At 37.6% G+C, this 24088-nt stretch overlaps 1 protein-coding gene across 1 annotated transcript in view; it reads right to left on the bottom strand.

The window, feature by feature from the left end:
• Mmrn1 (multimerin 1) overlaps positions 1-24088 on the bottom strand; it is a 57565-nt gene that overhangs the window by 10267 nt on the left and 23210 nt on the right. Inside the window, exons 4-6 of the mRNA XM_055612862.1 lie at positions 21119-21220; positions 19331-19504; positions 462-2429 (exon numbers count right to left, since the gene is read on the bottom strand). Coding sequence (XP_055468837.1) covers positions 462-2429; positions 19331-19504; positions 21119-21220 — 2244 coding nt within the window. The remainder of the gene's footprint in view (positions 1-461; positions 2430-19330; positions 19505-21118; positions 21221-24088) is intronic.

The following is a 24088-nucleotide window of genomic DNA, read 5'->3' as shown; positions in this document are numbered from 1 at the left end:
TATATATATATATATATATATATATATATATATATATATATATAGAGAGAGAGAGAGAGAGAGAGAGAGAGAGAGAGAGAGGAGAGAACTTCACATTGTACCTATTGAAGCCCAAATTAAAGTTTGGTCTATTTAAGAAACTCATTGTATAATACATTTCTTTAGCTAGCTATATAGAGAGATGTTTTATAGATGAAAGTTTGATTATTTTATAGTGTTCTGGTAAGAAAGAGTTGAAACATGCAGACAGGATGTCTACTAGAGTTCAGCTCTGCATTGACACCTAACTAGTGTTCGTTCAGATGCATTAGAGCACATCAGTCACCATGCATTACCCTAATCTGCCCAAGCACGAATTGTGCCTTCCATTCCTCCAGCCTGCCTATAAAGCAGAATCTGCTCAATAGCATGTAACCTATAGCATGAAAGAGGTTCAGAATTGTTTTTCAGTTCCAGCTTACCAGGATGAGTAATGCTGTCTGCGTTTCTTTGCGTCCGGCCTACCAGGATGGTTGTAATGTTCCCCGTTTTCTTAAGTGTGTTGGGTTTCTTCTGCAGTTTTACCTGCTTTTGAGGTTTGGCAATATTTGCTAGACGATCAGACAACAATCGATCAACATTCCAAGTTAAATTAGAAAGTGCAGCTTGTGTTTTTACTTCTATGACAGACTCCACAAGTTCTGTAAGACTTTTCTGAGAACTCTCACTGTCTGGCAGGGGCCCTTTGGTCCACGTTGGTATGAGAGCATTTCGTCCATATGTGCTTACACAAGCATTACGGCATGTCATTGAAAGCTCACGAACAGTTTTGTTAAGCAAAGAGAAACTCACTGAAAGATAGATAGATTTTGCTTCTAGTGCCTTAAATCTGGAATTTAATACCTTCAGCTGAAGATCAGTATCTCTCTCACTTGATACCACACCACCCTTTTTAAATGAGACATAGTAAGGAATGAGTGTCCTGGTCACTTTAGATTCAATGCCTTGCAATCGAGTTTCTAACTCTTTGGCACTTTTTGTTACTGAGAGTATATTTTCTTGTAAATAACTCATGTTTTGCTGACATTTGTTCACCTGGTAAGTGGTTTCATTGAACATTTGATAAATCTTTTGAAAGTTTAACTGACTTAGTTGTTCATCTTTAGGAACAGCTGTAAGGGCTTTAGCAATTTGCAAAACAAGATTATACTTCTGATTGTCATTGACCAAAGTCTGAATAGAATCATTCAAGCGTTGGAACTCAGAAATAAACGTCAAAATGGTGTCCATATTTTGGTTACACTCAAGAACCTTGGGATTGTACATCATTGCACTTAAAGTCTCCTTCAATACATAGTTATCTTGAACAAAATCGATGGCATTGTTTATAACAGTCATTGTCTTATTTAGGCCATCTTCTGTTTCCAAGGTGTGGTCACTGATGCGTCTTTCAACGGCTTCACCATGGCTATGCACTTCATTTCTGAGTAAGTTGTGTCTTTTTGTAAGTTCTTTGGTAAGAACATTCAGGCGGTTGATGGCGCCAATTAGGCTTTGTAGCTCTCTGCGAGTAACTGTGGCTTCTTTTGGCCCCTGCGTAACCTGCTGTTGAAAGGACGACCTTTGCTCCAGTAAAGGCTGGAGGATCTCCATGTCATATACCAAGTCATTCAGCTGCTCGCTCATTTTATCCACCTTGATGTCCATGGGAAAGATAACCTCAGACAATGTTTGATTTAGCATATACAGATTCTCCTCTGTGTCCTTCAGTTGAAATTTAAAGTCATGCTTGCATTTAGATAGCATTTCTTCACATTCTTCCCTGACTGATTCTCTTTCCATCTCTAGAAGGGTGGTGAGATTGCTAATCTTGCTCTCTTGGATGTGTAAATCACTGAGCATCTGCAGCAGCATCAGACCTTGTTTGCTTGCTGTCTCCTGTAGCACAGATATATACTTAGTGACATTTCTGCTGCCTAGTTCCTCAGTGACAGTGTTCTCTGTTCCTGATGCTTGTTGAACTGATAACAGCTGGGTGTGTGCTTCCTGCATTTTAGAGAGAGTTTCATTGAGGGACTGCTGGTACAGAACAAGCTGTGAGTGCTGCTGTCCTAGAGCTCCTTCCAAATGAGCTTGCTTTGCTTCCAGCTCCTTGACGGGCTTCTCACAGGTCAAGGTCATTTCCTGCCTGATATTCGTGATGCTGTTCTTTAGCTCTGTGATGTCCTTCCACACGGGCAGCTTCTCTGGTGTTACTTGCTTGGCCGCTACTGAAACCAAGGACTGGTTCACTTGCAGAACTGCCTGCCTGGTACTTTCCAGGTCCTCTGACAGACTTGACACAGTCTTGAAGAGCTGGGCAATGGTCTCCTGCATGTCATCTTGGAAGACTTTAAGCTGTTGTTTTACTATATTCTTTAGTAGATCATTGATGTTTTTTGATTTTAGAGCTACAGACAAGACAATAAATAGTAAAAATACATAATTTGTAATAAAAAGGCATAGCTCTAAGGTTAAAGTTTATGAGCAAACACTAACTACATATGCCAATGAAAATAATTCTACCCTACAAACATTTATGACATTTGAAAAAAAATTACTAGAATTCTTAAGAGTTAAACACTTTGTTGACAGATAAATCTGACATGAAAATTCAGTTATACAGAACATATTAACACCATGAATCAGTGATTCTATAGACAAAAGGCAAAAAAGAAATGCTATTGACCCCAGTGACAGACAATCTCTACAGCAATCCTAGGTCAAGTTGTGAATGAAAATAAATTATGCTTGGCTTTTTATCTGAGTTGTTAGTATATGACTGTATTGTCAAGTGTATCATAATTAAGTGTAGTGCTTACATTGCAAACTCATGAATGTTAATAAATCCCAGAGAAAAACTTTAGCAAGTTGAAATGTTTGTATCTGTAAGACTTAACAATGGCTTATAACAACAAGTACTGAAATTCATAATTTTTACAAAACAAGTGAAACTAACATTAAAATAGGAATTTACGATATGTTTATAACATGACATTAACTTTGGCATAAAAAGAAAAGGAAAATTGCCAGTAATGAACACGTGATAGTGTTTCCAACATTTGAAAACATATCTGATCACACACTTAGGTTGTGGGAAACAATAAAGAAATGAATGAATAAATAAATAAGTGATAAATAAAAAATGGAGGGAGAACCAAGATGGCAGCAACCAGCATGCACAGTATCTGAGAGACAGAGGATCTGAAACTCCAAAATCGGTGAGCGGAGGGGCAGCTAAAGCCAGCATTTGACTCAGCAGGTCTAAACCTGAGAGAAGAGAGCAGGGGTACCCCAGTGCTTGCCTATGTGACCTGCTAGAGACTGAGTGTGCCCTCAAGTGCCTGCAGAGCCCCAGATCCAGGGTCCTTCAGATCCCTCCTACCCACACATTCATTGTGGGAAACAGAGGGATTCTTGGGACATTGAAGCCCCTGCTCTACAGGTCCACCAGTAGAGTCCAGGCAAATAATGTCTGGAGCTCAGTCAGAGATGACTACCAGTAGCCTGTAGGCCACTGAGGTATCTAGGGAATTTGCATAAAGAAATTGCACCCATTATTATCAACAGTGCCTGCTATACCTTCAGTACATGTAACCCCTTTGGTGCCTGCAAGGCAGCATCCCTCTCACACACTCAAAACTTCTACATTCTCTAACACCCTGCCTTTCAAAGCACACGTGTGTGCGCGCGCACACACACACACACACACAAACACACACGCTTGCCCGAATTTGCCCTTCTGTGCCTGAGGTCCTCCATAGGTACAGCTGAAACACCAATGCACATGCTGAAACCACTGGACCTCTCTAATTTTCCTGAAGAATTCTCCAGACTCAAGAGAAAGATGGTACCAGTCTGAACTGCAGAATCCAGGAACAAACAGTGAAGGTTATAGAGAATCAAATGGCCAGAGGTCAGTGAGAGAATACATCCAACAAAAATCAGGACATCATGGCTTCACCAGCAACCCCCAAAATCAATGGATACTCCAATTCATTGGAAACACAGGAAAATGATTTTAAAGCTATGCTTATCCAGTTATTAGAGGCACATAAAGAGGACACAAACAAATCTCTCAGAGAAATAGCCATACAAATAGAAACAGTAAAAGAGGAAATGAACAAATCTCTCAAAGAATTTGCCACAGGTGGAGGCAAATAAGGAGGAAATAAACAAAGCTCTCAAAGAAGCACAGGCAAATATAGCCAATCAAATAGAGGCGCAAGTAGGGATACAATTAGTGGCATATAGACAAGAAACAAACAAAAAAATAGAGGCCGTCATACAGAGACAGGAAGCCATATTCAAAGAGATGAAGGAAATGGTGCAATGAGTAAAATCAGAATTAGAATCAATAAAGAAAACACAAACTGAGAAACCCCTGGAGCTGAAGAATGTAGAAAGAAAAGATCAGGAACCACAAAGGTAAACATCACCAACAGAATACAAGAGATAGAAGAGGGAATCTCTGGTGCTGAAGATACACTTGCAGAAATTGATACGTCTCTCAAAGAAAAAGTAAAATTGGAAAACTCCCAAACACAATCAAGAAAGCAAGGATGCCATGAAAAGGCAAAATCTAAGAATAATAGGAATTGATGAAAAAGAAGATTCCAGGCTCTAAGGTCCAGAAAATATTTTCAAGAAAATCATAGAAGAAAATTTTCCCAACTTAAAGAAAGAGATGTCCATAAATATACAAGAGGCCTACAAATAGACTAGACCAGAAAAGAAAGTCCTCATGTCACATCATAGTGAAAACACAAAATCTACAGAACAAAGAAAAGATATTGATGAAGGTAGACCTATCAGAATGACACCAGATTTCTCAACAGAAACTGTGAAAACCAGAAGGGGCTGGACAGAAATCATACAGTCCTTAAGGGACCACAGATTCCAACCCAGAATACTATACTATACCCAGTAAAACTTTCAATCAACATAGACGGAGAATTCAAAATATTCCACGACAAAACCAAATTTAAACAACATTTACATAGTAACCCAGCTCTACAGAAGTTCCTAGAAAGGAAACTCCAAACCAAAGAAAACAACTACATCGAAAGAAACAGAGGAAATAGATAACTACACAACAAAAAAACCAAAAGAATACAAGCAATGAAACTCAGTGACACCACCAACCCCACATCAAAAGTAAGTAAAAATTGTTGGTCACTAGTATCTATTAACATCAACGGACTCAACTCCCCAATAATAAGACACTGACTAACAGAATGGTTGCGGAAACAGGATCCAACATTCTGTTGCATCCAAGAAACACACATATGAAACACTACCTCAAAGTAAAGGGCTGGAAAAATGTTTTTCAAGCAAATGGTTCCAGAAAACAAGCTGGAGTAGCCATCCTAATATCTAATAAAATAGACTTTCAACCCAAGTTAATCAAAAAAGATAAGGAGGGCCACTATATTCTCATCAAAAGAAAAATCCACCAAGAGGACATCACAATTTTGAATATCTATGCCCCAAATACAAGAGCGCCTACATTCATAAATGAAACAATATTAAAGCTTAAATCACACATTGATCCTAATACCTTAATAGTGGGAGACTTCAACACTCCACTCTCTCCAAGGGACAGATCAACTAGACAGAAAACAAATAGGGAAATAAAAACACTTACAAAGTCCCTAAATCAAATGGACCTAATAGATATCTACAGATCTTTTCATCCAAACTCAAAAGAGTATACCCTTTTTTCAGCACCACATGGAATGTTCTCCAAAATGGACCATATAGTTGGTCATAAAGCAAGCCTCAAGAGATACAAAAAGATTGAAATAATTCCTTGTATTCTATCTGACCACCATGGACTAAAGCTGGACCTCAACAACAACAGAAATAACAAAAAGCCTACACGCACATGGAAACTGAACAACTTGTTACTCAATGACAGCTGGGTTAAGGAATAAATAAAGAAAGAAATTAAAGGCTTCCTAGAATGCAATAAAAATGAAGGCACAACATACCCAAATTTATGGGACACATTAAAAGCAGTGCTCAGAGGAAAATTTATAGCACTAAGTGTCTTCAAGAAGAAATTTGTAACATCACATACAAGTACCTTAATGGCCCAACTGAAAAACCTAGAAAAAAAAGAAGTAGATACACCCAAGAGGAGCAGACAGCTGGAAATAATCAAACTCAGGGCTGAAATCAATCAATTAGAAACAAATAAAACTATTCAAAGAATCAATGAAACAAAAAGCTGGTTCTTTGAGAAAATCAACAAGATAGACAAACCCTTAGCCAAACTAACTAAAAAGCAGAGAGAATCTATCCAAATCAGCAAAGTCAGAAATGAAAAGATGACATAACTACAGACACTGAGGAAATTCAAACAATTAGGTCATACTACAAAAGCCTATATGCCACAAAATTTGAAAACTTAAATGAAATGGACAATTTTCTTGATAGATTCCATCTTCCAACATTAAGTCAAGATCAGGTAGAAAGACTGAATAGCCCTATATCCTCCAAGGAAATTGAAGCAGTCATTAACAGTCTCCCCTCCAAAAAAAGCCCTGGACCAGATGGTTTCAGCACAGAATTTTACCAGACCATCAAAGAAGTGCTAACACCAATTCTCTTCAAACTATTCCACAAAATAGAAACAGAAGGTACATTACCAAACTCATTCTATGAAGCCACAGTCACCCTGATACCTAAACCACACAAAGAACCAACAAAAAAAGAGACCTTCAGACCTATCTCTCTTATGAACATTGACGCAAAAATACTCAATAAAATACTTGCAAACCGAATCCAAGAACACATCAAAGATATCATCCACCACGACCAAGTAGGCTTCATCCCAGGCATGCAAGGGTGGTTCAACATACGGAAATCCATCAATGTAATCCACCACATAAACAAACTGAAGGAGAAAAACCACATGATCATCTCCTTAGATGCTGAAAAAGCATTTGACAAAGTCCAACACCCATTCATGTTTAAAGTCTTGGAGAGATCAGGAATACAAGGCACATATCTAAACATAGTAAAGGCAATATACAGCAAGCCTATAGCCAACATCAAACTCAATGGAGAGAAACTTAAATCAATCCCACTGAAATCAGGGACAAGACAAGGCTGCCCACTCTCTCCATACCTCTTCAACATAGTACTTGAAGTCTTAGCCAGAGCAATAAGACAACTAAAGGAGATCAAGGGGATAGAAATCAGAAAGGAAGAGGTCAAAGTGTCACTATTTGCAGATGATATGATAGTATATATGAGCGACCCCAGAAATTCAACCAGAGAACTCCTCCAGCAACACCTTCAGCAAAGTGGCAGGATACAAAATCAACTCAAAAAAAATCAGAAGCCCTCCTGTATACCAAAGACAAATGGGCTGAGAAAGAAATTAGGAAAACAATACCCTTCACAATAGCCACTAATAACATAAAGTTCCTTGGGGTGACACTAACCAAGCAAGTGAAAGATCTGTTTGAGAAAAACTTCAAGTCTCTGAAGAAAGAAATTGAAGAAGATCTCAGAAGATGGAAAGATCTCCCGTGCTCATGGATTGGTATGAATAACATTGTGAAAATGGCCATCCTGCCAAAAGCAATCTACAGATTCAATGCAATTCCCATCAAAATACCAACTCAATTCTTTACAGACCTTGAAAAAAAGATTCTCAGGTTCATATGGAGAAACAAAAAACCCAGAATCTCCAAAACAATCCTGTACAACAACAGATCATCTGGATCCCCGATCTCAAGCTGTACTATAGAGCAATAGTAATAAAAACTGCATGGAATTGGCATAAAAACAGAAAGGAGGATCAATGGAATCAAATAGAAGACACAGAAATAAACCCACACACCTATGAATACTCAATTTTTGACAAAGAACTCAAAACCATTCAATAGAAAAAAGACAGCATCTTCAACAAATGGTGCTGGTCCAACTGGATGTCTACATGCAGAAAAATGAAAATAGATCCATATTTATCACCCTGCACAAAACTAAAGTCCAAGTGGATCAAAGACCTCAACATAAAACCAGATACTCTAAATCTGTAAGAAGAAAAAGTGAGGAACAGCCTAGAACTCATTGGTACAGGAGACAACTTCCTGAACAGAACACCAACAGCACAGGCTCTAAGAGCAACAATCAATAAATGGGACCTCATGAAACTGAAAAGCTTCTGTAAAGCAAAGGACACCGTCATCAAAACAAAACAACTGCCTACAGATTTGGAAAGTATCTTCACTAACCCTTTATCTGACAGAGGACTAATATCCAGTATATACAAAGAAATAAAGAAGCTGAAAAGCAGCAAACCAAGTAATCCAATTAAAAAATGTGGAACAGAGCTAAACAGAATTCTCCACAGAGGAATATCGAATGGCAGAGAAGCACTTAAAGAAATGCTCAACCTCATTAGCCATTAGGGAAATGCAAATCTAAACAACCCTGAGATTTCACCTTACACCCATCAGAATGGCCAAAATGAAAAACTCAAGTGACAACTCATGTTGGAGAAGTTGTGGAGAAAGGGGAACCCTCCTCCACTGCTGGTGGGAATGTAAACTGGTACAACCACTTTGGAAATCTGGCGCTTTCTCAGACAATTAGGACTAGTGCTTCCTCAAGACCCAACTATACCACTACTAGGTATATACCCAAACTTTGGTCAAGTACACAAAAGGGATACTTGCTCAACCATGTTTATAGCAGCTTTATTTGTAATAGCCAGAACCTGGAAACAACCCAGATGTCCATCAGTGGAGGAATGGATACAGAAATTGTGGTATTTTTACACAATGGAATACTACTCAGTAATCAAAAAGGAGGAAATCATGAAATTTGCAGGCAAATGGTGGGATCTAGAAAAGATCATTCTGAGTGAAATATCCCAGAAGGAGAAAGACAAACACGGTATATAGTCACCTATTTAGACCTATAAGATATAATAAACATAATGAAATCTATACACCTTAAAAAGATAATCAAGAGAGCGGACATGGGGTAAGATGATCAATCCTTGTTTAGAAAGACAGATGGGATGTGCATTGAATGTATGACAGGAGTCTACTGAGGGCATCTGAAAGACTCTAACTAGCAGTGTTTTCAAAGCAGATACAAAGACTCATGACTAAACCTTCAGCAGAGTACAGGGAATCATATGAAAGAAGGGGAGTTAGTATGATGGGGAAAGGATAGGAGCTCCACAAGGACCAAATATATCTGGGCACAGGGTCTTTTCTGAGACTGACATTTAACCAAGGACCATGTATGGATATAACCTAGAACCTCTGCTCAGATGTAGCCTGTGGTAGCTCAGTAACCAATTGGTTTCCCATAGTGAATGGAACAGGGACTGTTTCTAATAGGAACTCAATGGCTGGCTCTTTGACCTCCCAGGGAGGAGGTCCTGTTAGGCCACAGAGGAGGTCTTTGCAGCCAGTCCTGAAGATACCTGATAAAACAGGATCGGATGAATGGGGAGGAGATTCCCCCCATCAGTGGACTTGGAAAAGGGCACAGTGGAGAGGAAGGGAGGGAGGGTGGGATTGGGAGGGAATGAGGGAGCAGGATACAGCTGGGATACAGAGTTAATAAAATGTAACTGATAAGAAAAAATAAAATTTAAAAACAAAAAAAAAAAAAAAAAGAAAAGATATTGAAAGCAGCAAAGGAAAAAGTTCAAGTAACACCGGACTTCTCATCAGAAACTATGAAAGCCAGAAGGGTCTGGGCAGATGTCATGCAGACTTTAAGGTACCACAGATGCCAACCCAGACTACTTTACCCTGCAAAGCTTTCAGTCAACATAGATGGAGAAAACAAAATAGTCCATGACAAAACTAAATTTAAGCAATATTCACACAGCAAATAGGCCCCAGAAGATGCTAGAAGGAAAACTCCAGTCCAACTATACCCAAGAAAACATAGGATACAGATAATTTCCTAAAAACCATTAAAAGAAAACAAGCAATGAAACACAGTAACACCACCAATTCCACAATTAAAGGAACTAACAGTCATTGGTCACTATTATCTCAACATCAATGGACTCAACTCTCCAATAAAAAGACACAGACTAACAGAATGGGTGCAGAAACAGGATCCAACATTCTGCTGCACCCAAGAAACACACTATGCAACAAAGATAAACACTACCTCAGAGTAAAGGGCTGGAAAAATGTTATTCAAGCAAATGGACCCAGAAAACAAGCTAGGGTAGCTATCCTAATAGCAAATAAAATAGACTTTCAACCAAATTTAATCAAAAAAGATGGTTAGGGGCACTACATTCTCATAAAAAAAAAATTCACCAAGAAGACATCACAATTCTGAACATCTATGCCCCAAATACAAGAGCGCCTACATTCATAAATGAAACATTATTAAAGCTTAAATTATACAGCATTCACAAGACCTTAATAGTGGGAGACTTCAATACCCCACTCTCACCAAAGGACAGATCATCTAGACAGAAGCCAAAGGGAAATAAAGGCACTTACAGAGGCCCTAAATCAAATGGACCTAATAGATATCTACAGAAATTTTCACCCAAACCCAAAAGAGTATACCTTTTTTTTAGCACCTCATGGAACCTTCCCCAAAATAGAACATATAGGTGATCACAAAGCAAGCCTCAACAGATACAAGAAGATTGAAATAATCCCCTGTATTATATCTGATCACCATGGACTAAAGCTGGACCTCAACAAAAATGGAAATAACAAAAAGCCTACATGCACATGGAAACTGAGCAACTTGTTACTCAATGACAGCTGGGTTAAGGAATAAATAAAGAAAGAAATTAAAGACTTCATAGAATTCAATAAAAATGAAGGTACAACATACCCAAATTTATAGGACACAATGAAAGCAGTGCTCAGGGGAAAATTTATAGCACTAAGTGCCTTCAAGGAGAAATGTGTAACATCTCATACAAGCAACTTAATGTCCCAACTGAAAGCCCTAGAAAAAAAAAAAAAAAAAAAAAAAAAAAAAGAAGAAGAAGCAGATACACCCAAGAGGAGCAGACAGCTGGAAATACTCAAACTCAGGGCTGAAATCAATCAATTAGAAACAAATAAAACTATTCAAAGAATCAATGAAACAAAAAGCTGGTTCTTTGAGAAAATCAACAAGATAGACAAACCCTTAGCCAAACTAACTAGAAGGCAGAGAGAAACTATCCAAATCAAAATAGGAAATGAAAAGGGGGACATAACTACAGACATTGGGAAAATCCAAACAATCATTAGGTCGTACTACAAAAGCCTATATGCCACAAAATTTGCAAAATCTAAAGGAAATGGACAATTTTCTTGATAGATTTCATCTACCAAAATTAAGTCAAAATCAGGTAGAAAGACTGAATAGTCCTATATCCCCCAAGCAGTCATCAACAGTCTCTTTTCCAAAAAACCCCAAGGCCAGATGGTTTCAGCGCAGAATTCTACCAGACCATCAAAGAAGTGCTAACTCCAATTCTCTTCAAACTATTCCACAAAATAGAAACAGAAGGAACATTACCAAACTCATTCTATGAAGCCACAGTCACCTTGATACCTAAATCACACAAAGACCCAACAAAAAAAAGAGACCTTCAGACTTATTTCTCTTATGAACATTGATGCAAAAATGCTCAATAAAATACTTGCAAACCCAATTCAAGAACACATCAAAGATATCATCCACCATGACCAAGTAGGATTCATCCCAGGCATGCAAGTGTGGTTCAGAAAACGGAAATCCATCAATCCACCATATAAACAAACTGAAGGAAAAAAACCACATGCTCATCTCTTAGATGCTGAAAAAGCATTGGTGTTGGAAAAAATCCAACACCCATTCATGTTTACAGTCCTGGAGAGATAAGGGATACAAGGCATGTACCTAAACATAGTAAAGACAATATACATCAAGCCTATAGCCAACATCAAACTCAATATAGAGAAACTTAAATCAATCCCACAGAAATCAGGGACAAGGCAAGGCTGCCCACTCTCTCTATATCTCTTTAACATAGTACTTGAAGTCCTAGCTAGAGCAATAAGACAAATAAAGGACATCAAGGGGATACAAATCAGAAAGGAAGAGGTCAAAGTTTCACTATTTGCAGATGATATGGTAGTATAACATGAACAACCCCAAAAATTCAACCAGAGAATTCCTTCAGCTGATAAACACCTTCAGCAAATTGGCAGGATACAAAATCAACTCAAAAAATTCAGAAGCCCTCCTGTATACCAAAGACAAAAGGGCTGAGAAAGAAATTAGGAAAACAACACCCTTCACAATAGCCACAAAGGACATAGAGTAGCTTGGGGTGAGTTTAACCAAGCAAGCAAGCAACCTGTTTTAAAAAACTTCAGGTCTCTGAAGAAAGAAATTGAAGTAGATTTCAGAAGATGGAAAGCTCTCCCCTGCTCATGGATAGGTACGATTAACATCGTGAAAATGGCCATTCTGTGAAAAGCAATCTACAGATTCAACGCAATTCCCATCAAAATACCAACTCAATTCTTTACAGACCTTGAAAGAAAAATTCTCAACTTCATATGGAGAAATAAAAAACCCAGAATTTCTAAAACGATCCTGTACAACAACAGATCCTCTGGAGGTATCTCCATCCCTGGTCTCAAGTTGTGCTACAGAGCAATAGTAATAAAAACTGCATGGTATTGGCATAAAAACAGAAAGGAGGATCAATGGAACCAAATAGAAGACACAGAAATAAACCCACACGCTTATGAATACTCAATTTTTGACAAAGAAGCCAAAACCATTCAATGGAAAAAAGACAGCATCTTTAACAAATGGTGCTGGTCCAACTGGATGGTTATATGCAGAAAATGTAAAAAGATCCCTATTCATCACGCTGCACAAAACTAAAGTCTAAGTGGAGCAAAGACCTCAACATAAAACCAGATACTCTAAATCTGTTAGAAGAAAAAGTGGGGAAGAGCCTAGCACTCATTGGCATAGGAGACAACTTCCTGAACAGAACACTAACAGGATTGGCTCTAAGAGCAATAAAGATTAAATGGGACCTCATGAAACTGAAAAGCTTCTGTAAAGCAAAAGACACTGTCATCAAAACAAAACGACAGCCTACAGATTGGGAAAAGATCAGAGGGCTGATATCCAGAATATATAAAGAACTAAAGAAGTTAGTTAAAAAGCAACAAATCAAGCAGTCCAATTAAAAAATGAAGTACAGAGCTAAACAGAGAATTCTCTGTAGAGGAATATAGAGTGGCCAAGAAACACTTAAAGAAATGCTCAATGTTCTTAGCCATCAGGGAGATGCAAACCAAACGACCCTGAGATTTCACCTTACACCCATCAGAATGGCTAAGATCAAAAATTCAAGTAACTGAGGTGGGAGCAGCATTACCAGGCCACAGAAGATGACAATGCAGCCACTCCTGATGTGATCTGATAGACTAAGATCAGAAGGAAGGAGGGGAAGACCTCCCTTATCAGTGGATTTGGGGAGGGGCATGCGTGAAGAAGGGGGAAGGAGCTTGGGACCGGGAGGAGAGGAGGGTGCCGTTTATGGGGGGATACAGAGTGAATAGAGTGTAATTAATAAAATAAATTTAAATTAAAAAAATAAAAATAAAAAAAGCTAAAAACAAAACAAAACATCAAGTGACAACACATGCTGGAGAGGATGTGGAGAAAGGAGAACCCTCCTCCATTGCTGGTGGGAATGTAAAATTGTACAACCATTTTGGAAATCAATCTGGTGCTTTCTCAGACAATTAAGAATAGTGCTTCCTCAAGGTTCAGCTATACCACTTCTAGGCATATATCCAAAGATGCTCAAGTACACAACAAAGATATTTGCTCAACCATGTTCATAGCAGCTTTATTCATAATAGCCAGAACCTGGAAACAACCCAGATGTCTATCAACAGAGGAATGGATACAGAAATTGTGGTACATTTACACAATGGAATACTACTCAGCAATTCAAATCAAGGAAATCATGAAATTTGCAGGTAAATGATAGGAACTGGAAAAGATCATCCTGAGGGAGGTATCTCAGAAGCAGAAAGACACACAGGGTATATACTCACTTATAAGTGGGTACTAGACCTATAGATAGGTTAAACATACTAAAATCTGTACACCTAAAGAAAATAAACAAGAAAGAAGACCGGGAGTAAGATGATCAATATTCCCTTAGAAAGACAAATGGGATGGACATTGGAAGCAGGAGAAAACAAGTAACAGGACAGTAGCCTACCACAGAAGGCCTCTGAAGGACTCTACCTAGCAATGTATCAAAGCAGATGCTGAGACTGGGCAGAGTGTAGGAAACCATATGAAAGATGGGGGAGTCAGTATGACCTGGAGAGAACAGGAGCTCCACAAGGACTAAATATATCTGGGTGCAGGTATCTTTTCTGAGACTGATTCTCCAACCAAGGACCATACATAGATATAACCTAGAACCCCTGCTTGGATGCAGAACATGACAGCTCAGTAATCCAAATGGGTTCCCTAGTTAGGGAAACAGAGACTGTCTCTAACATGAATTCAATGGCTGGCTCTATGACCTTGCCCGCCTGCCCCTGAGGGAGGAGTAGGCCTTGCTAGGCCAAGGGGAGGACATTTCAGCCAGCCTGATGAGAACTGATAAGGTAGGATCAGAAGGAAGGGGAGGAGGACCTCCCCCATCACTGCATGTAGAGAGGGGCAGGGAGGAGATGATGGAGGGAAGGTGGTAATGAGGGAGGGGGCTACAGCTGGGATACAAAGTAGATAAATTGTAACTAATATAAAAAATAAAAATTTCATTAAAAAAAGAATTTAGAAGGAGTTAAGGTGTTGGGAACAGTGACTCTGGCAGCTGCTTTGATATTTAAATCTCAGAGGAGAGACTGCTTTTACTGGACCTTCACTAAAGGCAGGGTAGAATTTGCAAGTCCATCTCCTTTTGTTTGTGACAGCAGGTGGGATAGCTTGTGAGGGTCACACCTCTTCCTCAGGCTCCTCTTGGAAATTAAATCATTGTTCTGAGATGTTTCTTCTCTGGTTTAGAAACTACAATAAAAAGACTGCTAAGGGGCTGACGGTGGGTGCTAGGGCTGCTAGTTTTTGCTGCAGAGAGGAGAGTTGCTGCTAGAGGCTAGAGGCTTTATGCTGTGGCTGTATATGCTGAGTCCGGACCTTCTTAAAAAAGTCTCCTGTGTTCTGTGTGTTATTTTATTAATTTTAATCCTCACTCCCGACTCAAGGACTGTTCAACTCTGCTGGCTGGCTCCGGCATTAGGGGAATAGAAACACCTGAGAATATATTGTATAAAAATCACTAGCAATGAAAAAAAATAATTACCATTTTTTATTTTTACCATTTAATTAAGAATTTATGGGCAAGGTAATTTTTAGGATTGTTCTCCCCTCATTTAAATAAAAATAAAATAATTTCAATTAAGAAAAACTGAAGTTGATAAATTGTAAATAATATTAAAAATAAAAAAATAAAAATAAAAAAATGAATAAATAAGTGGGATTGAGGAAAGAAAGGGGATGGAGGGAGAAAATGGCTTGGATTATTTCAATTGACTTAAGTAGAAAATTAGTATTTTGAAATTTTAACCTAAAACAAAACCAAAACAAGCAAACTACTAAGCAAAAAAACACGATCTCATAAAGAAACAACAGGAGAAACAAAATAAGTACCAATAAAGTCTAGCTGTAAAGAATTATAAGTGGAAGAGTTCGTTAAAATTTACCCAGAAAGGCACAATGGTCATAATATTAGATTCATGTAACAAAGGAATTTTAAAAATAAGGTTCTGCACAGTGGGCCATCATTCATCACAGAAGTTATGCTTATCATGTAGTCAGTCCACAAAGTTCGTGAATGGGCTTCATGGTCTCATGTTTTTTAAAGTATATAGCACACAGAAGACTCATGAAATGGATTGTAAAGAGAAATTTTAGAAGAAAATATCTTCCTTAAAGTCTTGTTATTAATTTTTCTGGTATAAAACATCTTGTAAATAATATTTCTGGAAATGTATTCTCCTAGGACTGAGGTTGTTAAATAGAGAAAAATCATGAAAGAATAAAAATATAAAACCATTGAGAGACCAAAAGATAAATTAGCAGCTATTAAGACCTAAAGTAGGTAAAGTAGGTACCATAAAGAAGTTTAGTAATGCCCTGAGGGGAAGAGCCACCTCACTGTATTCTTTCCCCACCCACTAGAGATACAGTTGCTAGGAAACTGGACCATCCCCCTAGGGAGGGACACCTGGTCATTATTGGTCTGGGAACCTTCTTATAGCCAGTCGATTCAAAGTGTAGCATTTTGACCAATAGATGCTTGCCAGGCAGGAACTGCCCCTGCCTTGGGCATGCTGGGATGGACCAGAATCTATAAATCACCCAACTAACCTGGGGGCAGGCGCTCAGCTCCCACCGCTTAGGCGGTGGGGCTGTGTATGCCCAAGCTGCAGCTTGTAATTTACAATAAAAATACCCTCATGTGTTTTGCAACAGAGTCGATTCCTGTAGATCTTTTGGGGGCTCGTGAACTGGGTATAACACCATAAAATATCATTCACTACTACATGACAGTAAACTATGAAGAAACAGTAAATTAGAAGAATTTCAATAGCTACAATAGAGAGAAATTATAGAAAAAACGTTCTTTCCTTTTGTCTACTAAGAAGCTACAAATGTTGGCTAGCATTTTCCAGTTACACATTTACTTAAGAACTATTTTATAAATGTACTTTTATATTCTATGCAGATAGCAAAATATGACAACAAATGCAAGGCAGTTGTAAGGCACTATTGCATAATACAAATATATCTGTACATTCCACAGCATAATAGGCATTTCTTGTTAGTTGAAATCATTTTCACTTCTTACAGTTCTAAAGCTTGATAATGTACAATAAAATGTATGTACCAGTGAGGGCTGGTTCTTTATTTTGTAACTTCATATTAGGCACCCACAATGCTTTGAAGATTGATAAGAAAAAATAAAATTTGAGCCTTATTATTAGGAGCTATACATGAGGAACAGCTGAACAGCTTTAGAACTCATGGAATGTGGCCCATTGGTTAGCAAAATTATGATGAGTGTGTCTCAGAGAGGCTAAGCTTCAAGAACTGTGTGTCCTGAGGTCTCCATCGCTCTTGTGGAGTTTTGCTCTGCTTGTTGTCTTCATGGCCACCATAGCCCTCCCACTCGATGACCTATATCGAAAACTCAAAGGGGCCTTCCAGGCCCTCACTGGGCAGTCTTGTTGGCACTTACAATCATAATGATTGATCTTTTCCAAGCATTTCTCCTAGAGCAGATTAATTCAGTCACCACCCTTGGAAAGAACTTAGAGATGGACGTTGTTAGCAGTGACCACTACCCTTTGAAAGAACTTAGAGAAGTAGAATGGTAGAAAAAGTAAATTAAGATGTTTTCATTAGGGGCTCTGATATAGAAAACCTCTCAAGTTCAGAAAGGCACACTCTTTTTTTTTTTTTTTTTTACAGAGTGATTTCTTTTTTTTAATTTTTAATTTTTTATATTAATTACAGTTTATTTACTTTGTATCCCAGCTGTATCCCCCTTCCTCATTCCCTCCAAATTTCACCCTCCCTCCCTCATCTCCTCCCTGCTCCTCTCTAAGTCCACTGATAGAGGATTTTTTGAGGTCAGAGAACAGACATGGGTAAGCCTACTAGCATTGGCTGATGTGATTCCTTTGCTTAAGGTGGGTTGGTGATGGAGGAGATGATTAATTTCTTGTACCCTTTATATTCTCAGCTTCCTGACATTTTAAAGTAGAAATGAGTGATTATTTTCATATAAAAGGTTAGATTTGTGACTCTTTTAAGATTTTTATAAGATTATTTTTAAGATAAATAGTAAAATGATTGATCCTTTCTTTGTGGCTGCAAATTGCAGCATGCCAGTAAGAGAAACTGGCTGAGAAAATTACCTTGCTTGTTTACACATCGTTAACCTATAACAAGTTGCTTAGTTACAAATGTATGTGGGTTCTTGAGAATAATTTGATTTTCACATATAATAGGTAAAACATTTGATCATGTGAGGGTATTGGGGAACACTTTTTTTTCCTTACATATACTCACTATAATCATTCACTAAAAAAAAAATAGAATGTAACCGCAATGTAATTTTTACACTATTTTTTGAGATTTTGCTGGAATATATAAGCTCTGGGAAAAAATAAAATTATTGGGGCTTTACTTCTTCCACCAAATATGTGTATATATGTATGTATGTATGTATGTATGTAGGTATGTATGTGTTTTTGTGTATGAGTGAAGTTGTTAAAGCTTGCTCAAACATCCTTCATTCACTAAGCATGCCTGTGTGATTCTTTCACCCCTCTTTTTTTTGCCAACCCCCAAAGAGTTTCTCAGCAGCCAAAGGGAGTACTTTGCTGACCCCAGTGAGTCCATGCTTTGTCTTAGTCTACCCTGACCTATCAAAGCTGACCTTCAACACCTTATTGAATTAGCTAGCTGCAAAAATTGCTGATAGATATTTAATTTTAAATATTAAAAAAAAGACATGATCTGGAGGTCAGAGTATGATTGACATGTGAGGAACACCATGCATAGATAAGATCAGACTGGAGCTTGCTGAAGGATATTAGGACAATATGAAAATATATTTGGCTCCTTAGCTATCATTCTTTAGGATACCGTTGGAAAAATCACAGAGGAAATTTCAAAATGATAGAAGTGTTTGAAAAGACATGAAGTAGTACATTAGCTCAAAATCATGTTTCCTGATAACATTTTTTTCTATTTGTATTACTACAACTCATTGTTAAAGAAACATTTAGCTAAGTTTCTGATTTTGAAACACCATGTTACCATGCTTCATGTTAATACCTGTGTGGGGTAGCTTTCCAAACTCTACTTGACTTTGTGTCATGGAACTTAAATATTCTTCTTTTTGTTGTTGATATTTAGTCCTTTGAATGCTGTAGATTATAATATAGTTATAGTTCTTCTTTTTGTGTGTTCATTTGTGTAACACCATGGTCACTCTCTTCTAACAACCGTGACACACTTGTGGGCTCATTCTAGCTATACTGTACCTGGATACAAAATGCCCATCAAGTGAGTTTTACAAATATTTCAATGCATAATTTCCTAATATTTTGAAGTAATATTTAAAAAATTACTTTATTAAAAATATCTATTTCTTTACTATCCAATCAAAAGCGAAGATCTCAAATAACAGTAGAAAATGTCAATGAGTAATCTGTTTTGTGTCTTGACTGAATAAATTTTATATTTTATTTATTTTTACCTTTCAGAAAAGACTGAAATTCCCTTCCATTGTCTTCATTGATTTTCTCTTCTAGGGAAAGGAATGCATTCTTCATGTTATCCATAGCCAGAGAAACATTGTCAACCTTCTTCTGCAGAAGCGAAAGCTTCTTTTCCTGCTGGCTCATTTGCTCTTCCATTTTTTGAATCATGGCTGCATTTAGAAGAGAAAGAGAGAGAGAACGAGAGAGTCAGATCCATTAAAAGTATAGACTTAAAGGATGTAAAAGTTTATGTTGTATAAAGAAAATTTATTTAGACCATATGTGTGCTTATAGAGTTAAAAATATGGACTACATTTGCGGGCCATTATAAAAGTATTATAATAGTTTAATTTCTATGTTTTAAAGTTTTCTCATAATTTGTCTTATTAAAAATATTTGACGTCATCACATGTTGAATAAGTAAAAATATTGAGGGTTGGCTAGCCAAATGAGCTTACCATCACCCAGCTAAATGTTGATTTCTCCTCTTAAACTGTGTCTCAGATTTAAATGTATGTGGTTTTACATATGTGTGGCATCCTAGTTATCCAAGTGTTTCAATGCATAGTGAAGTATTTTCTAATGGGAGGCATATCCCAATTTAGAGAAATTCACTCTGTGCAACAAAAATATTTACTAATTGTAATATTTACCCATGCGTTGTGCCTATTCAAAGACTTGCCAGTATTTTCCTGAGTCACAGCATAAATTAAAGAACAACTTCTAGGTATATTACCAAATTCACTTTTTAAAATTAATTCTTTGAATTATCATCCAAAATAACAGATTTCATTATGGCAATTCCTACATATTTATTATCATTCTTCATTCATATTCAATTTTCATTATCTACCTCCTTGTCATCATTCTACTTCTAGTTCTCTCCTTCTTCCTTCCAAATGAGTTCAATTATTGCTATGCCTTTGCGTGTGTGTGGATGTGTACTATTTATCTGACATATGTCAGCTACATATATATATCTCAGAAGGCATGACAGTAGAAAAACTTTTCTGTTGTATACATACATTTATGTATGTATACAATGTGTGTATAATATATACACCATGTATATAGTTTTCATGTACATAATTTTATGTGAATATACACAAATCTAGATTTTACATGTAAGAGAAAACATCATATTTGTCTTTCTGGGTTCAGCTTATCGCTTGCATTTTTTTAAAAAAAGAGATGCCTTTAAATCCCATTTCTCAACTAAATGCCTTGACTTGTTAACCAAAATCTATACCAAACATAGTCTTAAAGAGGTGCTATTGGTACTATCTGAGCTTGTTTGGGGGTTAAAGTTAAGCCTAAGATGACAAAGTGTTGTATTAGGACAGAAAGCATGCCTCAGGATGACTTTTGATCAGTACAAGGTTTTAGGCATAAATAACTCATTTCCCAAATTATCAGCACCCCTTTGTGGTCTCTCATTAGCCAAAACAGCCTTCCCAGCTCGCTTTCTTAAAGCAGTCAAGTTGTTCCTCGACATCAAAATTCTTCCATGATTGCAGTGTTTGGAAATGAAAAGCCGAGTCTGGTTTTGGAAAACTGGTCTGTTACCCTGGATGTGTGATTGCAACAGTTTTAGTCTCCTGGATTTGCACATGGATTTTTCTTTTCTCTTTATTCAAGTCATTTTATTTGGGAACCTACAACCCAGAGCAGTTTCTCCAAACAATTACAAAACAGAACAGGATTGAGAAGTATGTTAGTCCATAACCACTGGAATGGTATTGACAATAACTGTGTTGAAGGTGACAGGAATTCCCATCTAAGACCTGGGTCGCCACATTCTTGCTTCTGCTTCTGGACTGTTTCTTGGTCAACAGCTGTGTGACTTTCAGCTTGGTTACTGTTTGCCAGTTGCTGCTGGTCTTCGGCTAGGCAGAAGGAGAGAGAGTATAAAGTGTTAGCATTGGAGGGGCCTCCTGTTTTCCAGTCCTGAGTGATAATGGGGCTGACATTCATTTTCCGGTGTACTGAAGCATGATGGTGAGGCTGACTGCAGAGCAAATTGCTCCTCCCCATCTGTAGGACAGTGAAACACCACATGCAATTCAAGAAAATGCTTTAATTTTGCCTAAAAAAACATATTATTCAAAATTTATGTGGGTGAAAGATGGATGGAAGCCTTCGCAGATGCAGCCTACGAACCTGAGTAAACTTTACCATCCATTATGGTAAAAGCAACCGTGGCCTTGTAAGTGGACTGATTTTTCAATAATACATTTCCCAACTGGTAACTGCTGGAAGGAGTGAAAGCTGCATATGCCTTCCTGAACCCAAATCAGCTACTTAATTAATAGTGCCATTTAAATGGGCTGTTCCAAGTTTTAAAATTAGTACATGGCTTCTAATAAACTAATGGTATAATTAAACAATTACAGACATATCTCCAAGGTGATCAATCCATAAAATCAGCAATCTTCCATAAAAACAGAAATTAAATATATATATATTAAATTAAACAGAAATTATATATATATCCATATGTCTTCAAATCCAATATTTTAAATGTATATATATATATTTCTCTGGGAAAACAATTTAAAATATTGAGTACCTCACAAAATACTTTTTAAATTTACAGACTTCAAATGGAAAAATTTATTCACGGATGCCTACACACAGACATGTGCATATACCCATTTGATGCCTAGCCGGGTTTATATCCCTATGAAATTCCATGACAATGAAACCGAACCATGACCCCCTGATGGCCATGTGGCCATGCTGACACTCTTAAGTTTTCCTATACCCTAAAACATGCACTAAATTTGCATTAATTTGCGTTCGTCTCTATTGTTATGTTGAACCTTGCAGTGCTGTGCTTCAAGGGCTTGGGCTAAATCAATGAATTTCTATCTTTGTACAGTTTGTTTTGATGTTCCCTCCCAGCATAACTGATTAGTTATTTAGTGGAAAAAAGTGATGTAAAGGTTGGAGAGAAATACAGTGATTTGGGCGGTAGGGTAAAGAGAGAAAAGATTACTCTCCTGTTATGCCCCAGCAATAGGGCTCTTATGGTCCAAATTCAACTTGATTCATGCAAATATATCTATGAAATAACTGCATAACTCTCCTGCCATGCCTCCTCCACGGTGGGGTAATAACGCACGTTCCTTACAATTGCATCTCTGTCCACACAAGCGCATAGCTCAAGAGTCAAGTAACGGTTCACAAACTGTAATTTCAGCCGTAACCATAAAAACACTCCCTGGGAAAATTTGAAACTGGAGATTCAGAACCGCTAAGTGATTTAAAGAACTCAGGTAGGACAGCAATCTCTTTTACCAAACTGGTCACGTGATTCAAACGTTAAATGTTGAGAACCACTGGATGTTTTTCTGAGCGGTGAGAATGCAGACCACAAACTACATATTGGCAGCAGGACTGACCAACGCTGACAATGGGTAACCATGGCCTTTTCATTTCCTTCCTGCTTACTTTCTGGAGCTAGACCACAGAAAGAAAAAGTAATCGTGCACTTAAAAGGGAGTAAGGCAGTGTATGCAGGGGTAAAGTATGGGAGGGAGCGGCGTGGCAGTGTGACACAAACTAATTGCTACGCAAACTTTCGCACTGCGGTCTTTTTTATACATATCATGCATATCTGTTGCTACTTACCACTGTTTCTTTAACAGTACGGTTAGTTTTTTTGTTTGTTTAATTGTTTTATAGATAGAAACCAGAGGTCCCTATTAACTTGGAAATATTAAAATATTCTTATTTTCCCACATCCTCAGGACCCTGGTTGATTGGACAATTGGGCAACTGGGCACATCTATATTTTAAAAAAATTTAAGTCTTTAGGTAATTTTGACTCATGGCTCTGTCTTAGAGCCAATAATTTAGAAAAGATTTGAAAGGTTTTTTAAAATCTAATAAAATTTATTGATACAAGGCAAAACATTCTCTGTTTTCACAGTAAAACTGAAATACAGAAGTCAGACTTCATAGATTTTTTTAAAAATACGGTCCCATTTATGACCAGAACAGGCTTTTGTAAATTAATTTTAATTTTCATTATTTTTTTCACAATTTATTCATCATCTATCCTGATTGACGCCCACCCCAACAGAACAGGTTTTAAAGGTATGATTTATTATGAGTCTAATGACTGAAAACCATGTGTCCGTCATTCCACAAGGATATGGGCCATTGTGGAAAGTGGCATCACGGGACCCCTCACACTCTCTCAGTTCCTTCATGTACACTTCGTCATTCTCTCTCTGGCTCAGACAGTAGGGCCAAACAAAAGGGTTGCCCAGTGTGAAAGATGCTTCTGTTATCTCCCCAGAAGTTATATCTGGAAAGATACTAATTGCTCAGAATTCCTCGGGAGGAAACCCCCGGCCCTTTAGAATTACGCTGTCAGTCTTCATTCCCACCTAGCTGTACACCGTGCTCTCCACTCCACGCTCTAGTCGGGGCAAGGCAATGTGGCTTATCAATTGTCAAAATATCGAAATATGAACCGCATCTTTTGGCAAATACATGATTCTATACAGTAACGGATAGAATTCATCTTAAAACTGTGATATTAACTTATTTCAAGTTAATTGTGTATATGCGATGAAGGATATATATTCTTCAGCATATGTGATGAATGGAATTTCTATGTCAGGACTTTCTGAATACTATTTCCTATGTCACATAATGTAATAATAATTCAAAAACAGGGATATTATGGAAAATCAATTTTATGCTTCTATGCTTTGTGAAATAAATATCTCATGAAATGAAAA

Source organism: Psammomys obesus, unplaced genomic scaffold (assembly GCF_907164565.1).
Source record: "Psammomys obesus unplaced genomic scaffold, mPsaObe1.curated_primary_1811, whole genome shotgun sequence".
Lineage (NCBI taxonomy): Eukaryota > Metazoa > Chordata > Mammalia > Rodentia > Muridae > Psammomys > Psammomys obesus.
The sequence above is the reverse complement of the archived record's forward strand: the minus strand, read 5'-3'. Positions and strand labels throughout refer to the sequence as shown.